This window comes from Stigmatopora nigra, chromosome 13, assembly GCF_051989575.1.
Source record: "Stigmatopora nigra isolate UIUO_SnigA chromosome 13, RoL_Snig_1.1, whole genome shotgun sequence".
NCBI classification, from domain to species: domain Eukaryota; kingdom Metazoa; phylum Chordata; class Actinopteri; order Syngnathiformes; family Syngnathidae; genus Stigmatopora; species Stigmatopora nigra.
In genome coordinates this window covers 397,607-415,715 of record NC_135520.1, presented here as the reverse complement: position 1 = coordinate 415,715, position 18,109 = coordinate 397,607, and the positions used below count along the sequence as shown (strand labels likewise).

The 18,109-nt window shown below is 48.6% G+C and overlaps 2 protein-coding genes across 10 annotated transcripts; one reads left to right on the top strand and one right to left on the bottom strand.

Moving 5' to 3' along the window:
- Nucleotides 1–249: 249 nt before the first annotated feature.
- On the bottom strand, nt 250–4,514 carry atl1 (atlastin GTPase 1). 2 transcript variants are annotated; one of them, XM_077730958.1, is made up of 14 exons: nt 4,091–4,514; nt 3,008–3,258; nt 2,767–2,901; nt 2,532–2,636; nt 2,402–2,452; nt 2,262–2,318; nt 2,109–2,201; nt 1,888–2,026; nt 1,679–1,806; nt 1,540–1,596; nt 1,393–1,464; nt 894–1,325; nt 679–693; nt 250–605 (listed from the first exon to the last, which is right to left on the bottom strand). In XM_077730958.1, exons 1-14 carry the CDS (start codon nt 4,128–4,130, stop codon nt 486–488), a joined length of 1,695 nt encoding a protein of 564 aa, XP_077587084.1. In that variant the 5' UTR covers nt 4,131–4,514; the 3' UTR covers nt 250–485. The 2 variants fall into 2 exon arrangements, with proteins under 2 accessions (XP_077587084.1, XP_077587085.1); XM_077730959.1 differs by having other exon boundaries at nt 4,097–4,512.
- map4k5 (mitogen-activated protein kinase kinase kinase kinase 5) lies at nt 4,180–17,892 on the top strand. 8 transcript variants are annotated; one of them, XM_077730949.1, is made up of 36 exons: nt 4,180–5,447; nt 6,217–6,421; nt 7,485–7,542; nt 8,844–8,934; nt 9,003–9,067; nt 9,181–9,236; nt 9,501–9,548; nt 9,656–9,698; nt 9,779–9,851; nt 9,934–10,065; nt 10,212–10,274; nt 10,368–10,449; nt 10,535–10,654; nt 10,855–10,933; nt 11,124–11,177; nt 11,425–11,483; nt 11,565–11,632; nt 11,964–12,002; nt 12,400–12,444; nt 12,636–12,678; nt 12,831–13,062; nt 13,197–13,220; nt 13,292–13,380; nt 13,614–13,655; nt 13,750–13,834; nt 13,926–14,005; nt 14,084–14,144; nt 14,710–14,824; nt 14,909–14,967; nt 15,044–15,147; nt 15,238–15,415; nt 15,495–15,563; nt 15,647–15,739; nt 15,820–15,890; nt 16,541–16,596; nt 16,756–17,892. In XM_077730949.1, the coding sequence occupies exons 2-36, from the start codon at nt 6,314–6,316 to the stop codon at nt 16,841–16,843; spliced, it is 2,772 nt and encodes a 923-aa protein (XP_077587075.1). In that variant the 5' UTR covers nt 4,180–5,447; nt 6,217–6,313; the 3' UTR covers nt 16,844–17,892. The 8 variants fall into 8 exon arrangements, with proteins under 8 accessions (XP_077587075.1, XP_077587077.1, XP_077587076.1 ...); XM_077730951.1 differs by lacking the exon at nt 11,964–12,002 and having other exon boundaries at nt 4,183–5,447; XM_077730950.1 differs by lacking the exon at nt 13,197–13,220 and having other exon boundaries at nt 4,183–5,447.
- Nucleotides 17,893–18,109: the final 217 nt, after the last annotated feature.

Sequence of the window (18,109 nt, the reverse complement as noted above, 5' to 3'; positions counted from 1 at the left end):
TAATTATTGGCAGTGAATGTTGGTTGCAGTGAAAGTATCTGAGATGAGAGTTAATTCTTAACTCATTGAGTCCGATAATCTATGATGACTTAATTTTTTTGCGTTGTTTTTGCGTGATTAACCTTGCTAACTTAAATGCACAATAAGCTCGTTCTGACTATTTTTACACGCTTTTGATCTCAAAAGACACCACAGAAACAAAATGAAATCCCATAAAACATCAAAGAAACCTCCGTCACACACGACATCCACGGCTTTGTAATATTTTAATATTTGAAGGGATGATACACGTCACGGGGGGGAGGTGCTTTGATGAGGGCCGGCCACCGCTACGACGGCCACGACGACGCCGACGGCGGCGGCCCTTCGATGCGGTGGACGTTAACGTGGTGGAAGACCTGGGCGGGCAAAACGGCGGGAAAGTCTCCAAAAGACGCCATCCGCCGTTTTTCTGGGGACGGATCCACAATGGCGGCGTGCTCCAATCAGTCCCGCTTCCTGTCGCGCTCCTCGCCCTCCGCCGGCTCGTCCACCCGTTGCCCGGGGAAGGCGTGCTGGTACAGGTGCCTGTGATTGGCCGCCACGTTGTAAAGCTTGTGCAGCGCCTGTGTGAGGAGGGGAGGTCACGTTAGAGGTCACGCTAGAGGTCAGGCAAGCCGTCCACGGCGCACTTCTTACCTCGTTCGTGCTCCCCTGCGGCGGCGTGGAAGGGAAAAGACGCCACGGGTTAACCAAGGCCACGCTGCTAGCATGCAATTAGCCTAGCGTGCATTGGTAAGGGAGAAGGTGGACGGAAGGCCAGAAGGCCGGGATGGAAGGGGTTAACGCGGCGTCCGCTGGCCAAGGCTCGGCGCGGATGTGGTGAAAGCCGTGTTTGGACGGTCAGCACCCACCTGGTCCCAGAGCGCCCCGGCCACCTGGTCGATGACGGCCCCCAGCTCCCGGTACTCCCCCGAGTAGCGTATGTAGGCCCAGGTGCAGAGCGTGATGAGGGCCAGGCCCAGGATCATGTTGCAGAGGCTGGCCACCACGTCCACGCCCACAAAGCCCGTCACGCCGGCCGCCACGTACATGACGAAGATGACCACGAAGAGCGTGGCGGGCGTGCGGGCGGCGTGGAAAATGTTTTTGGAGTCATTGTGCTTGATGTACTGAACAAAGACCTGGTCCACCTCCGACGCCAGCTGCTGCAGGTAGCGCCGGCTGAACTCCTCGCCGCCCATCTTCTTCACGCCGCGGAACAGCGACAGCGCCTCCTCGCGGATGTCGCCGTGGCGGGCCTGGAGCTCCCCGGGCGCCAGGAAAGGACGGTCGCCGCCGCACACCTGTTCGGAAGGGGGGGAGAGGCCGGGTCAAACGAGGCGGGACGGGGGTCGGGCGACTCGGACGCACCTCCTCCATCTTCTTGTTGTACAGATCTTTGGCGGCGGCCACCGCCGCCAGGTTGTTTGCCTCGGCGGTGGCCTGACACAGAGGACACGGCGGTTAGATCGGGGTGGCTTCTCCCGGCGACCTAGCATGCATGCTGTTTGTTGTTACCTGCAGCATGGACTTGGGATGAGGTAGGTCCTCCCCCTGGTAGATCTTGATGTAAGCCTGGAGAAGGCCAATGGGTTACAGAAGGGCCATCTTTTGGAAATGGCGCCTGTTCTTTTCTGTTGTTGTTTTTTTGACAGACCTTGAAGTACTCCAGAAGCCCCCTGCAGGTGATCTTGCTGCCGTTGATCTCCTTCACGTCCAGGTTGGCGGGACTCAGCAGCCAGGGCACCAGGACCTTCAGGTGGCTGACAAACTCGTTGTCAATCTCTGCCATTGGACACATTTGGGACTTCAACTGAGTTTGACCGCTTTTATATTAGCTGTTAGCCGTGCTAGCTACTTCGGTACCTTTAATCCGCCCGTCAAAGAGCGGATTGGTGGCCACCTTCAGGCCGGGGTGAGGCAACAAGAAGCAGGAGATGTTGGTGAAACACGAGTGGATGTGTTTGCGCACGTTCTGAAGTTCCTCGTGCTGGTTCTCCGAGATCTGCCCACGTATTTTTTTGCAAACATTTAAAAAAAAAAAAACCAAGGACTTTGAAAGGACTTGATCTGGCTGGACCTCTGACCTTCAGCCTCTTTTCCAGGAATTTCATGCCTCCCTCCTGCCCGTACGGAAACTCGTACGGGAAACTCCAATCTCGGATGAGGAAGATCATAGACTAGAAGAAAAAAGAAGTATTTAAGATTTGGAACGATGAATAGAAGGAGTGAAATCAAACCTGAAAGGGTTTGAGGAAGGTCTCCTCCATGGCCAGGCGGCCATATTCCGTGAAAAGCTGTCGGGTGGGTGCCATGACATCACGGACGTTAGGGCGGAATTGAGAAAGATGTCACCGGGAAGTCACGTGTCGAGACGTACCTGCAGATGTTGAAGGTCGTCCTCTTGGACGTTCTGCGAGATGTTGTAGACCTGCACAAAGGGGGGTGGAGCATCATTTCATTTATTCTATTTCATTTATTCCATTTGATGCTGTGCCTTTCCCCGCTACCTGCATGGAGCTGATCATGGTGCTCAGCGCAAAGACGGTGGCCGAGTCGCGGAGCGTGGATTGGCTGTCGAAGGTGCCTTGCGTGTCCATCAGTAAAACGGCCACCTGCGTGCCGGGCCACGCCCACCCACGGCCATAGCAAAAGAACAAAGAAAAAAGGGACGTTTTGGGTCATCTGTCTCCGTTCCATCCGATAACCCCCGCCAAAGCACAAAGAGGACGTCCAGGACTTCACCTTGGTCCCGTCGGGGCGGTCCACCAGGAAGACTTCGCTCCAGATCTGGATGCCGGTGGTCTCCCGCTCCGAGCCGCCCCTCCAGGAGAAGCCGGTCAGGGGCTCCTCCTTCTGGCCCAGCCAGTCGTCGGCTCCCTGACGGGAGTAAGCAATGGAGGACACTAAATTCTGCATCGCATTACAACACCAGCGGTGGTGGCAGTCCAAAAAAAAGTAGCCATGTAGCCAGAAGGCAACCCACCTGTTTGTACACGTAGCGCAACATAAAGTCCATGAGGAAGGACTTGCCCTTGCGAAAGGCCCCCGCCACGGAGATGGCCACCACCTCGCGGTCGCGCACCTCCTCGGCCAGCAGGATGCGAGCCAGCGCCGCCTCGTCCAGCTGGAAGCTGTGGTCATCCTTCACCAGTAGCACTTGGACGGGCCCGGCGCGCCCGTCCGACTCGTCCTCCTCCGAGCTCCAGTCGTACGCGTTCTTGTCGCCCAGGGACCCTGCATCCCCCCCAAAAGAAAAGACATGCTGACGTGCCTATTTACAATTTATACATTAAAAAAAGATTTCAAAATGTATGAGGACATTTTTGCTGAGCTAAATGAATGAAAAGAGAAAGAGCCGCCCCAATAACACGCTAATGTTGATTTTGTGTTTTTGTCCTCAGTTCACATTGTTAACTCATTTCCGTCCAATTGGTTTAAAGCGGGCGGTTTGGCATCGAATGTTCGCGTTTTGATGCTCCGGGCGCCTCAAAACATTTCAATTGGGCCAACTGGGAGCAATTTTCACTGGCAGCTTCTCGCCGTCAACATATTTAAGCACCCCCGTTGGCAAAAAGGTCCAATTTGAATAGGAAGGACACATGTTTTAGTTCCACTTGAAGTTGTAAATGTTTAAAATCTCTGCAAAAAGGCCTCGCCCAGGCGTCGCCATCAATGCCGCATCTCGCCACACCACTGGGCACTGGGTGGGCCCTCTTCTAGAACTCCGAGACAAAGTCCTTTTCCATATTTCCCACATTTTCTCACACACTATCCGACAAGAATTTCCCTGAAGGTGACTCCTCTATGCATCCTTACATAATATCAAGACTGATTCACCAAAGCTCCCATGCACTTTACGCCAATTGCTGACATTTCTTTATTCCTCACTATCATTCACCTTCTCTATTTTCCAGCTCGCTATTAATAATTGTGATGCCCTGAGAGAGAAAAAAAACCCTCTGCCTAATGACGTCGACTGGGAGGCCTCCTGCGCCGTTAACACCCATGAAAGACGCTGAATTGAGACATAAAAACGATCATAAAAAAAGGAGATGTCGGTACGTACACTCACCCCAGCTGTCTCGGTCTTTGCGGTGTTTGGCCATATCTCCTGCGAAAAAAATTCGCCTCTCGACGTTTTTTTGTGTCCGCTAATGATGGACTTTCAGGTATGCGTTCATGGGCGGGAAGAGGGGAGGAAGATGCGCACGGAGAACAACACGAACGAGATTATTCGAGGGCGACGATGAGGAGGAAGACGACCACGACGACGAGAAACGACGGAGGAGGATGCTCGTGCTTGGACATCACCACCAGGGGGCGTGCATGTGGTTGTTGTCGTCTCAACGCTGCCTTTGATAACGACGTGGGGATTTTAAAACTCCTTTAACTTTTCTTCAATAACTCGTTTTCCTTCGCTCAAAAATGGCAAATTCTAACCCTAAATAAGGTTCAATGGTGTAGCATATGCTCTGTTTTAAGGACGTGTAGTATTGGCTTTCAATATAGTATATGGATACGATCGTGGTGTCTACTTTACAGGGTGTTTTTGAACGCGTCGCCAGGATGCCGAAACGTCATCTGTGTTAATATATTCCACCGCTGGGTGGAAGTAAAGCACGGCGTGACCGGGAATATGTGATACGTGTTGTCGGAACCTTATTTGTGAATATAAAAAGTAAATTAACGCTGGCATTTAATAGTCTATTGGCTCCTCAATGCATCACGAAATTATTGGTCCAGCCTAGTGCAGTTGCTACATTCCACCACTGGAGGGCGTTAAAGCACAATACAACTCTGAAGGCACGATGCCTTTGCAAACCGTCGTAAATTGGAACATACGCCAGATATTTTTAAATGATGGACATTCCAACATTCTAGTCTGAAAATGTGATCTAACATAAACGTCGCAACATGATATTTTATATAGAGTTGAACTTTTATCTGTAAATTGCGCGGAATACCACCACGTATTGTTTTGTACTAGGACCGTAAAATTTTGACGATGTTTTCCTGAATGCATCGCCTGGATCCTGAAATTTTGCGGAGATTAACAGCAGCCGACTGTTGTTGTTTTTTCTTTTAAGCATTGGCCTTTTTAATGTAACACGCATGGACTTGTTACTATTATTTCATTTTTGACCTCTCTTGCCATTACTGGGAGCAAGAACCCCCTCTCTGGAGCTGTCAACCGAGCGAGGAAGATGACATGTCCGAAAGAAGTTGGTGGCGACGGCTGTTGCTGAACGAGGTCGCTGCTTGCCCAAAGGAAAACCTTCGAGAGCCGCCTCAACTTTTTCAAACGCCTCGGTAGCAAAAAAAGTACACGTTCGACTTTTATAATTTGGTTTCATCCCACAAACGACAAGTTTCGAATGGATATTTGAAAGTTATCATGCACGGACGAGTCGTCCACGCGAACGGTAAGCAGAGGGACAGCTCAAGTTCCGAGAAACTAGCCGTTAGCATTAGCAGGGATGCTAACTTCCACTCTAGCTTCATCGTTGAAAATAAACGGTGGACCCGGTACCGACTATTTTCTGGAGATGTTGCTATCAAGCTAATGTTAAAAAAAAACATTCACAGCTACTAAATGGGTTGTATTAAAGTAATTATCACGGTTACACCGAAAGCTTAGAGTGTATTAAGGTGTTATTCACAATTATTTTCAACTCTTGTCCAGAACATAGACGGCAATGTGGTGTCAATTCACTGAACAAGTAATGGGTTATATAATTGAAATTTTGACGACCGGAAAATTTAGTCGTTGATGAAATTGAGTGTTTTTTTCTTTTACAAAGTTATTTCCACTGACTGGAGTTTTATGTCTCTAAAAATTCCATTCATTTTCTTGACAGGCTTGACTTTTCTTCCATGGCTATTTGAATGACCTTTTCCTCTATTCTTCCTTTTTATGTCATGGCCTTTTCATCCATTCTTGTCTGTTGGGGTTCTCACTTAACCTCATCTTTCTGTCATTTTTTTTTTCTTACCTTATTTTTTTGGCCTTTTTGCTCTTCCTACCTTCTATCTTTTAACATCTTTATAATGTTTATATTTCCATCCACGATACTCCCCCACATTCTTCTGCTGTCTTTTGCAACATTTTTTTTTTACATTTGCAATATTGTGTTGTGTCCCACATATTTTTTCTAATGTTAGTAACCGCATGCCATCCATTCTTCTTGTCAGGCCATGGAGTTTGCCCAAGGAGCATTTGAATAAAGGGAGCTCTGGACTTGTTGAGCGACTCCAGCGAATAGCCCGTTCCTCCAGCGTCATCGCCGCAATGGACATCTTTCCCCGTCCCAGCGGAGAGATCCAACGGAGAAACCCTCAGCACGACTTTGAGCTCATCCAGAGGGTGGGAAGCGGCACCTATGGAGACGTCTACAAGGTATTTAAAAAATCAAAACATTTGATGTAGAGGTGTACCAAGTAGTAACGCTTATGGGCATGGATTGGACTCATTGGCCCTAAAAGGTCACCGTGTTAATAGATCAATCGATTCAAAGTGATCATTGAACTGTATCTTATCAAAAGGAAGAGTCATTTGTATGACATTGCCATTTTAAAACTTTGTCACGTTTTATTATTGGCCGATAAGTGACTTTTTGCAATTATTGACATACGACGTACGTCTGGAGACCGTTGTGTATTTGTCTGTGGCGTCCAAGCGAAAAGCCAAAAGTCTCCAGGCGTCCATCTCGTCACTTTTCCCTGCAAGAATTCCAAACAAGGCTGAAATCAAGGGCGAAGAGCAAAATTGCTGGCATTTTGCCGTCCCCAACCAAGCCGGCCGGCGATGGCGTCCGAAGAATCCACGTCCTTGTTTAGCCATCTGCCGCTGATAAACATTCATAGTTTGGCTCTAGGGCCCCTCCTCCTTTCCATATAAAGCTTCTGTGGAACCCCCGTCCCCCCCTCCACCCATTTTAGCCGCTATCCCACTTCCCCCACAAAGCCAGCGATGGAATGCTGCGGCGGAATGCCGCTTTTCTCTCGCCCAATAACCCGAGCGTGGTGGAACGCCGACAGAAACGCTGCGTTATTTTTTTTTACTGAGGAGAACATGGTTTATGGCCGCCACTTAAAAAAAAAACGGTCGGATTAGGAGTGGGGGTGGGGGGTATTGACCTATCCTGACCTCAATCTGGAAGGCAGACTACTGAAATGCAATATCGTTCATATATAAATCACATCAAGTACTATTTAAATGACAAAAATCTGGGATCTGGGTTGACTGTATTTTTTTAAAACTTTTTTCCAAGTCAAAATGAGAAAAACAATGCGCAATAACCAGGCTAGTGTTTCCAAAAATATGTATTTTGCTTCATGATTAATAGAAAAAAATGAGTTAAACATGTATTTGATGCATTCAAAAAATGCATACATTTCCAGGAAACATTCCACAGGTACAAGTTGTCAAAAATAGCTCAAAGAAAGCAAATGTTTTACAGGCTCGCAACATCCAAACGGGAGAGCTGACGGCCGTCAAGATCATCAAACTGGAAGCAGGTAAGAGCTCACACTGGTGCCTGAAACACTGCAGATTAGCCCCATTACGGGGATTAGCCACACCAAACAAACTGGAGTTGAACATTTGGCTTTCCTTCTTCATTCATTCCATATTTTCATTGATAAAAGAACTCATTGCTTTCTATTGACAACCAGAGATGTCGTAGCTGCCGTAAACTTCGAAACGCAGGGGAGTACAATAAATAAATCTTGGCGTGCCTGGGGGTTTGCACAGCAGCAATGAGGAAGTAGCTTTTTTTGCTTTCTCTTTGCCGAGTCATTCGTTTGGCCTTTAATTGCCGGGCCATATCGAAACCGGTTTGACGGGAGCTTCTTGACTTCCGGGATACCAAAGGTGTGCCTTCCCAGCCCTGTGGCTTACATGCAGCAGATGACATTAAACTTGAAATAACATGACATAAGATGAAAAATGAAGGATCCAAATGGTGCCTGGATCAACAGAAACAATATACTTTTTCTTCAAAGTAACATATTTATACTCCCATATTCAAACCATGAATATGGAGGTAAAAATTAAGAATCGGGGCGCTTTATTCATGACAAATTCCACCATTTTAAGGGTGGTGCTTATATGCTTATGTTCAAGTAAATAGGCGCTAGCTAATCCTAGTTTCACACACAAGCGGTTAAACCCATTGAGGAAGCAAGTGTTGGCCGCTGTTTTTTTTGGTATGTTTTACACACAACTCTCACTCAAGTTACTCAAATGATCTTTTTTTCTTGTGGCCACTGACTCACTGTCAACACGGCCCAAAAAGCTAAAATGACGCTTAAATGTCATAACGTGGTGGTGGATATTGCTCACCATCCAAAGAATGATACACTCACAAATAAACCTATTTTGTTGAATGCTGGGCTGGGGAGAAAGTTTTCCATGGCATTTTGGGCCACTTCATATCACGGTAACATCCTGCCAAAAAAAAAGAGATAGTGTCTGTTTTTATCATATTGTTTGTTGGAAGTGGACTCTTTACAAATTCCACTTGAAACATGACCTTCCCTGCGCAAGTATTGGCCACATCTTGAATATTTACACAGTCCACAGAGCTTTTTTTGCCCTAGCGCCGGATCTTTTTGCACTTCATACGGACTGAGCTCGTCTTCATCAATTGTAAGCCGGAAACACTCGGCTGATTTTTGTTGATATAATATGAATTGACGGCAGCCCCTTGGGACGATTCACCGATAAAAGCCGTGATTATTCGCTCCGATGAAATGCAAAACCTAACTTTTGAGAAAACGGCACACGTGTTGACCAATTTGTTTTGTTTTGGTTGCAGGGGACGACTTTTCCATCATCCAGCAGGAAATCTTCATGGTGAAAGAATGCATGCACCGCAACATTGTGGCCTACTTTGGGAGCTATCTCTGGTAAGATCCACCACCTTTTTTTTGGTGAGCAATTCCAAATGATCCCAAATCTGTGATTCTGCACACAGTCGGGAGAAACTCTGGATCTGCATGGAGTACTGCGGCGGGGGTTCCCTGCAGGACATTTATCACGGTAAGCCAAGACAAACACACATCAAGTCTTTCTTCTGCTCCTGATTTTATTGATTTGGGCTGAGATGAAGCATTCGGGTGGACCCCCCCACCACAACTTCTTTTTTATTACAGTGACGGGACCCCTGTCGGAGACTCAGATCGCCTACGTCTGCCGAGAGACTATACAGGTATATTTTCCCCCCTTTTTTTTTAAAAAAAGCTTGCAACAAATGATTGTATTTTGATGGCTACCGGCTATTTTCTCGCATACATATATGTATTTTAAAATAGAAACAGATAAGACATTTGTATTCCCTATTCCAACCATTTCAAGGCCATTTTAAGGGTCAGGCTTATACACAAAGATGGAGGCTGATATGCTAGGAAATGCAGTATTTGGAAAATGGTGAGGTCACTTCATGTAAGAAGGGCTGTTTTGCTTTTTTTTTCAGGGTTTGGGATACCTTCACACCAAGGGCAAGATGCACCGTGACATTAAGGTGATGCCCCTGTGACAATCTTCTCTAGTGCCCTCCATTTTCCAAGAATGCAAAATGCCACGTTGCACGCAAATAATAACCCTGACGTGTTTTTTTTGCGCTTGCAGGGCGCCAACATCCTCTTGACAAACGACGGAGACGTCAAGTTGGGTAAGCGTCTCTCACGCCTCCTCCTCATTCCTCACATAGCCGCGCCACTTCAAAAACTCACGGCGCCTTTCCGCCAACAGCCGACTTTGGCGTGGCCGCCAAAATCACGGCCACCATCGCCAAAAGAAAGTCCTTCATCGGGACGCCTTACTGGTCAGTCGGGGGGTGCCTCGGGGGGGCGGGGCTTCGGTGAAAAGTGGCGGGGTCTCACCCCGTGGTGGTGGTGGTGGTGCAGGATGGCTCCGGAAGTGGCGGCGGTGGAGAAGAACGGCGGCTACAACCAGCTGTGCGACATCTGGGCGGTGGGCATCACGTCCATCGAGCTGGCCGAGTTGCAGCCCCCCATGTTTGACCTGCACCCCATGAGGTACAAAGTCAAAGCGCCACGCCCCAAATCCTGTCAAAATTGCTTTCAGTTGGCCATGGATGGCGAGAGACCCCCTGGGCGCCGTTCCCGTTTTGCATTTGGCCCACTTTTTGATCCAACGCTCTCCTGCTCTTGTGTGTTTTCAGGGCCTTGTTTCTCATGTCAAAGAGCAGCTTTCAGCCGCCCAAGCTAAAAGACAAAAACAAATGGTGAGTGAGTGAGTGAGTGAGTGAGTGAGTGAGTGAGGGAGTGAGGGAGTGCCCCGCCCTGCACCTGGCCAATTTTGCCCCGGCCGTCCACAGGTCTGCGGCTTTCCACAACTTTGTTAAAGTGTCGCTCACCAAAAACCCCAAGAAAAGGCCCACGGCCGAAAAACTCCTCTCGGTAATCAAACGCCGCTTCCTTATTGGTCGTCGCGGTGGCTTCCGCTAACCCCCCCCCCCCCTTGTAACTTTGCGCTCCATGGCAGCACGTCTACGTGGCGCAGGCGGGCTTAAGCAGGCGGTTGGCCGTGGACCTCATGGACAAGATGAACAACCCCGACAACCATCAGCATTACGGCGAAGCGGACGACGACGACATCATCGAGGTGAGCCCTTCCACAGAAAAGAGGGCCTTGGATTTCCCGGCTAGTTGACTTTAGTCTCATACAATATCTTCTCATCTAAAGATAGCCAAAAGAGGCAAAATGATTTGCTAAAAATATTGGTTGCAAAATGGGACAATGGGAAAGTGACAAATGTCTTTTGTGTTTTATGGCTGGCGTCCATTTTTTTCTCCTGTCCTCAGCCCCTCTCCGTGGTCCGCCACACCATCCGTTCCACCAATAAGCACGCACGGGCAGAAAGGACGCGCTCGGAGATGGCCTGTGAGTAGAAAAACACACACAAATATTCCAAAAAGAAGCTCCCAAGCACATTGATCATCGGCCCACCCGCCTCCTCCATATGCCGATAGCCACCCGACTTTTTTAGCTTGCTCATTAGAACCCTAGCTAGTTTCCCATCTCCATGTCGTGCGCAGCCGTCTCTCTTCAATGTGTCTTTTTCACCTTAAAGCAAACAATGGGACACAGCCAAGAGGGCCGCCATCCCCTCAAGGGAAGCAAACAGGTCAGTAGCGGTGGGCGGGCGGACAGATGACTTGTGCGCGTCTTGGTTTCGTGTCGGTGACAGAAGTCGCTTACATTCGCGTCTGACTCACTTTGGACAGCTTTTTTTTTGGGACGGATGGCGGCTCATATAGCCTTGTTAGTTCTCGCTTTCAAATATGGCCATGGGTGTAACGGTATTACTAAGTTCTTGGTTTAAAAAATCAAAGTGGATCTTAAATGCTTATTTTTGTTGTTGTGATCCACAGTCGACAAGCTGCAGTTTGAAGCGCCGCTGCGGAAAGAAACGGAGGCCCACTCGGAAATGGTGCGCGGCAAAATGGCCATTTTGCCCGCCGAGCCACGCGTGAAAAGCGCCGCCCGCCATTGGCATTTGCTCTTTCCACAGGATGCCAGCAAGGATAACGATTTCCCGTCCCCGTGGAGCCCCTTTGCCGAGGGAGGGATGAGCAGCAGGTAGGTTTGCCACGGCGACCTGTCTTGTTTACACCCCTTTTTTGTTGAAATGGCTTTGTATCTCCCGCTCTTGCGCACCAAAGCACAATGTCTGAACTGGTGAGCGCTTGACTCACCGTTTCTTAACCAGCATGAAGCCCCGCCCCCTGACTGGCCACACGTGTGTTGACTTTTGATTTGAATTGAGCACGCCCCTTTCTCACCTCTCCCTTTTTTTGCTTTGCTTGTCTTTTCTTTATTTTGTTTCTTCCTCGCTCCGCCCGTCTTTGGCCCGTCGGCCCGCCCGCCCGCCCGCCCGCGTCTCGCCTCGTTCCCCTCAAACCAACCCAAGGAGTCTCCTCAAAAGCGTTGAGGACGAGTTGTTCCAACGGTAACACCACTAAACACTCTGCACTTTGCTGTAGTATTTGTTCACCATCCCGCCTGATCTCGACCGTGCCGCCGCAACGTACGCTCCGACAACGTGGCCCGTCCATTTCGAGCGGGAGAGGTCGCCGCCCAATGACCCCGGTCCAAATGGAAACCAATCCTCCCACTTTAATTGGGAATCATAAACAATGCAAAAACTATGAGCAATGTATATCTATCTATATATAGTCATCAAGTCTGGCTTCTCACATCTGTAGATGTCAAATTTTGGTTCCTGTACGTCACACTTACATTCTAAATGTTAATATTACGGCCCGTGTGACTTCAAATGTGATCTGTGTCCTAATGTTTTCATGAGCAAAGCCGTGTGTTTACCTGGACATGTTTACCCGTTGCAGGGGACACGTCGCTCACCTCCAAGACGCCTTGGAAGAAGTGGAACTGTGAGGAAACAAACGCTGGGGTTTCATCTCTAGCCAGACACACACACACACACACACACTACTTGCCATTTGATTTCACATAGATAGAAAAGGGAAGCCTAGGCTACCCAAAAGCAAACGTTCCAAACGGTTTCATTCCTACCCAAGTGCTGTAGATTCAGTTCCTGATGGAACCCCCCCTCCCGTTTCAGATCCACACTCAAGCCAGGGTATCCTCCTCCTCGGCCACCCAAGGTGAGAGATGCTAACAGGCGCAAATCTTTTGCATTTTTAGCCTTTTTACACGGTGTCAAGTAGGGTCGTCCATAGTAATGGAACGCGGCCTAAATTCACCTCAGCCCTATTGCAACCCCATGACACAAATTCCCTTTGTTTTGTTCCCTCAGCCTCGCTTGCACAGCCCCTGCCGGGAGGAGGAGGAGGGCGGCCTCAACGACGAGCGCTCGCTGACGGTGCGACGCTTCCCCAACGCGGAGAACGGTCCGGGCCAGGCGGCGCGGCGGCGCCAGAGCACGCCCGAAGGCGGCGACAAGGCCGGCGGCGGCGGCGGCTCCTCGCCGGACTACCTCTCGGTCAGCGTCAGCAGCCCCGGCCTCCTGTCTCACGCCTCGGACCAAGGTGAGGACCACCTGCCAGAAATGGCGCCGTTATGGTCGTATTTAGCCAGCACGGGAAACTCTGATGGATGGGTTTGCGCCCGATGATTTATTTCCATTTATTCGTCTGAGTTTGTTTTGTTCTTCTTTACCAAGCACTCGGTAATTGCCAATGCAAAGGTGAGAGAAAGTGTTATGAATGTTTTAACAAAATATTTCTCTGACCACTAACGGCGAGCGTCTCCCCACAGACGACGACGACTCGGACGATAGCTTGAATGGCGACGGAGCCAAGCCGGCGCCCCACCGTGCGCATCGGAGGCTTAAAAAGGATTATCCCGTATGTATTCGCAGATTGCAGGATAATGATAGGGAGGTTTCAGCTTTGGCAAGTAGAAGTAGATTCATCTCATTTTTCACAAACTGATGAAGCCGATTTTCTAATCAGTTAGAGACAATAACATTGTCATGACGAGTCGTTTGAGCTAGAACATTTTGGAGTATAGAATTACTGTATTGAGACTTTGTATCATGTTATGGTGTCTTCTTTTTTTTTTCTTCTTCCAACGCCAGAAACCTGCCATCAACGGTTTACCGCCCACACCCAAAGTACTGGTAAGTGCTGGGCCATTTTGAACAAATATGTTTAAAAGCTAAAAGAAACAAAAAAGCCAAAAAAATCAAATCAAAACATTTTTTGTCTCCATAGATGGGCGCTTGTTTCTCCAAGGTTTTTGACGGCTGTCCTCTGAAGATCAACTGCGCCACATCCTGGATCCATCCGGACACCAAAGGTACGACATGTCTTTTGAGGCCATTGCCAATGCCGGCCACATTTTCCTCCTGGCCTACACGTGTGTAACAGCGGCGTCCCTCCCCCATCAGACCAGTACCTGATCTTCGGGACGGAGGACGGCATCTACACGTTGAATTTGAACGAGCTGCACGAGGCTACCATGGAGCAGGTATTGACTCAGTTGAGGAATCTTAGCCCTCATTTAGTGGGCAAATGTGCTTGAAAAGAGCTTGATTTCTCCTTCCAGCTGTTTCCCAGGAAGTGCACGTGGCTCTACGTTATCAACAACAACCTGATGTCTTTATCCGGTAAGTGACGACGGACGGACGGACGGTTGGCGTCACCCACCGGGGGCCCGCCTTGGCTTTTGTCCGCCGCCGTTATCTGGCAACGCAGCGTAGCCTATAAATAGAGCCTTTTTCTTTTGGACGTGCCTCTCCGATTGCCTCCATTGTAGAATTGATGCTATGTCCAGCACAGAACAAGCCCCACCCCTTTTCCTTCCAAGTTCCAGTCGTTTCTAAGTGGATTGGCACGCAACAATCTCAATTATTTCTTTTTACTCTATTAAAAGTGACTTATAGTCCAAAAAAAAATGCAGTACGTGACTAAGGGTGGGATCTCTTTGGGTATTTGGACGTGACTGGCTTAACATTTGCTCTCTCCCCCCCACCCGGAACACCCACCGTCTGTCCTTGCGTCCTCACCCTCACCACCCACCCACCCGGCTTGGCTTGCCACTCTACTAACCGGCTTCACCAGAAGGTAATGGCGTGGGGCACCACGCTCGTCTAACCTGGCTAAAACGCATGATCCGCCTCCATTGCCCTTGAAAAATGTCAAGCGCATAAGTGAGACTTGTGTATTTTTTAGGTAAAAACTTCCAGCTGTACTCCCACAACCTGATCGGCCTCTTTGAGCAGCTGAAGAAACCGGGCTTGGCGGCGCAGTTCCAGACGCACCGCTTCCCGGACAAAATTCTGCCCAGGTTCTCCATCATTATGAATCCAAATGATAAATCATTGTTGTGATTTTTTTTGATGACAAAGCACTATTGTGTCTGTGGCCTCAGGAGGTTCGCATTGACCACCAAGATCCCCGACACCAAGGGCTGTCACAAGTGCTGCATCGGTCAGTCCCTTTATTTCCCCTCTTCTGGTGTTTTGAGCCTGTTTTAAATGATTTTTTTTGTCATTTTTCTACACAGTGAGGAACCCTTACACAGGCCACAAGTACTTGTGCGGGGCGCTGCAGTCCGGCATCGTCCTCCTCCAGTGGTACGAGCCCATGCAGAGGTTTATGCTCATCAAGGTGGCTCCCGCCTCGCCGCTCATGCCTTTTTCATAAAGAAGACGCCATTAACGCCAGTGTCCCCCCCGCCACCCCCCCCCCCCCCGACAGCACTTTGACTTCCCGCTGCCCAGCCCGCTGAAAGTGTTTGAGATGCTGGTGGTGCCGGAGCAAGAGTACCCGCTGCTGTGCGTGGCCATCAGCCAGGGCGCCGAGGCGGGACAGGTGGTGCGCTTTGAGACCATCAACCTCAACTCTTGCTCTTCCTGGTTCACTGAAATGGGAACCAGTAAGTGGTGGTTCAGCTATCCTTGTCATCTTTCCAGCCCTCGATACACCTTTCCTGATTGTTGTTGTGGTTGTCCCAGGTCATCAGCAGGTGGACGCCATTCACGTGACCCAGCTGGAGAGAGACACCGTGTTGGTGTGTTTGGACCGTAAGAAAACGTCCTTTATTTCATCCGTCTGCTCCGTTATGGGCTGCCATCCATCTTTTTTTTTTCTTGTTTCTTTGCAACAGAAAATTTGAAGATTGTCAACCTTCAAGGCCGATTAAAGTCCAACAAGAAGCTGGCGTCCGAACTCAGTTTTGACTTTGGCATCGGATCAGTCGGTGAGACTTCTTCAAAATACCAAAATGTCAAGATGGGCGTGACTCATGGAGCAAGCTCTGCCTATTTTCACCCTTTGTAGTGTGCCTGCAGGACAGCGTTCTGGCCTTCTGGAAGCACGGCATGCAGGGCAAGAGCTTCAAATCCAACGAGGTAAACCAAAATCAAACGCCCGCAAACAGTGAGCCAACGCAAAGGACGACATTTTGTTCAAATGTCTGAAATGATTCCACCCCAAAATGATTGGAAACATGTATCTTTGAGCCAAAGGCAAACAGCCTTCTTCTGGCTGCTGACGCCACAAAAGTTGAAAAGGTCACCGCCAGGTCAAGTATTTGTGATGGAGATGAAAAGCGATCCGGCCGTTTGTTTCCCCCGTTAAATGTCAGCCATACAAAATTGATGCCCTCGTTATCATATGGCAAGAGCGTGCACCTTTTGTCCGCCGGCGCTACCTTTGACGGCCTGGCACCCGACACCCCCCGCGGATGGCGTCTCCCGCCTCGGTCGGTGACACCTAGCAGGTGTGGAGCGCCCGTTCCGCCCGATGTCCCCCGGCTACATTTCGTGTCTACAAGCTATTTACACGGGCGTGTGCAACCACTGTGGCCGTGGCCATTTAAAAAAATATATATATGTATGGTGTTGTGGATAGGTTCAAGTGAAAGCATAGCTAACCCAATTTCATGGCAAAGTCTATTCTTCTGTGTGAGCCTCCATTTTGTCTTTTCTAATTGTATTTGGAGATGTATAATATCCGCTTGATGGCTTTTTCAATGTACATATTTGATCCACCACGCCAGGTGACGCAGGAGATCTGCGACCCCAGCAGAGTTTTCCGTCTCCTGGGTTCCGACAGGTGTGTCCCCGTCCACTTTTGTTCTACTAAAAGCCTCAAATGACTGATATGAGTTGGAAGAAGCCATTTATGAGCTATCTTCAAGTACTTTTTGAAAGATATGGCCTACAATGTCAATCAAAGTGGTTGTGCGGTTTTGACGCTTCCCCTCTGTATCAGGGTGGTGGTCCTGGAAAGTCGTCCCACGGAAAACCCCACGGCGCTCAGCAACCTGTACATCCTGGCGGGTCACGAGAACAGTTACTGACGGAGTGGCGTCCCTTTTGGAGGCCCCAAAGGAGGAACTTTCTGTTGGCTTCCAAAGACTATACTTGTTACATTTTTTTTTATTATATCCGCTTTTTTTTTGAGGTTTCACAAGTGCCATTACAAGCCGGTGGCTGAGTAGCTTTTTGGGAGAACGTTAGCGCCCCGAGGTCAGACCAGGTCAGGTGAGGCACTGCAACCGCCGCCACACTAGTTATTTAAACAATATTTATGATTATTTTTTTAACACAAACAAACCATACTGGCTGTATTTGGACACGGACCACTCGCTCATTTGATCAGCTACAACCGTCAAAACTAAAAACATCAGACTTCCTACTGTTAGAACAGCTTTATTATTATGATGCATTTATTTTTTTGTAAATGAACTCATTGATGACCTTTGGGTGATTGTTGTAGCCAAAGTGCATTGCAGTTGATGATTTTTAACTTTTGATTTTGGAGAAGAATGGAGAAATATTTTTAACATCATGTCGTCACCACAGTGACTTTTAAAATAAAATATTTTTTTAAAAAAGGACAGACTAGCCGTGCGTAACACCAATGAAAAACAAAGGCCATCCCAATGAAAACAGATTTCATGTCTATTGCTGTCAATGGCAGAGAATGATTTCAACTTGTCACACTATCTCTGGGGTCGGGAACCTTTGGCTGGTGAGCCACACCTGGCTCCTTTTAACCAATGCGAACCTGGCCGAAAGGTCCGAAAGGTTCCCTTTTCCCCCCCGGACTATCTTTTATAATCCGCCACCTCCCGAGCATCTTTTTTTGTCATTTTTTTTTTTGCATTGTACCATAATTCCATCCATCCATCCATCCATCCTAGCATCTATTGTACAAATCTTTTCTCCTTTTTAACGAGTTCTTCTTCTTATTTGCACCGTGTAAGCACTTTTATTTTTCCAAAAATTTTGCGTGTAATTTAATACGACAACATGAGGGACGATACGCGCTTCTGTTAACAAACCCTTTTGCTAAATGGTTTATCTTTTGCAGTTTTTTTTAATTAAAAGAGCCGTGGTAAACATCTTTTGTTGTGTTTTGTTTGTGGCGAGTGCCGGCCAGTTTTTCCCGTGAATTCCCCCGTTTAGGTTGGCGCTCCTCTACCTACCTACCGACCTACCGAGTGAGCGACGTCCACCCCCCCCAAAGACTTGTAATTGGTCTCGCTGTGACGTGTCCTTTTGGAATATTCCCACGTCCTCCTCTGACGCGGTGGAGCTTCCTTAAAAGGTTGTTGACTTGA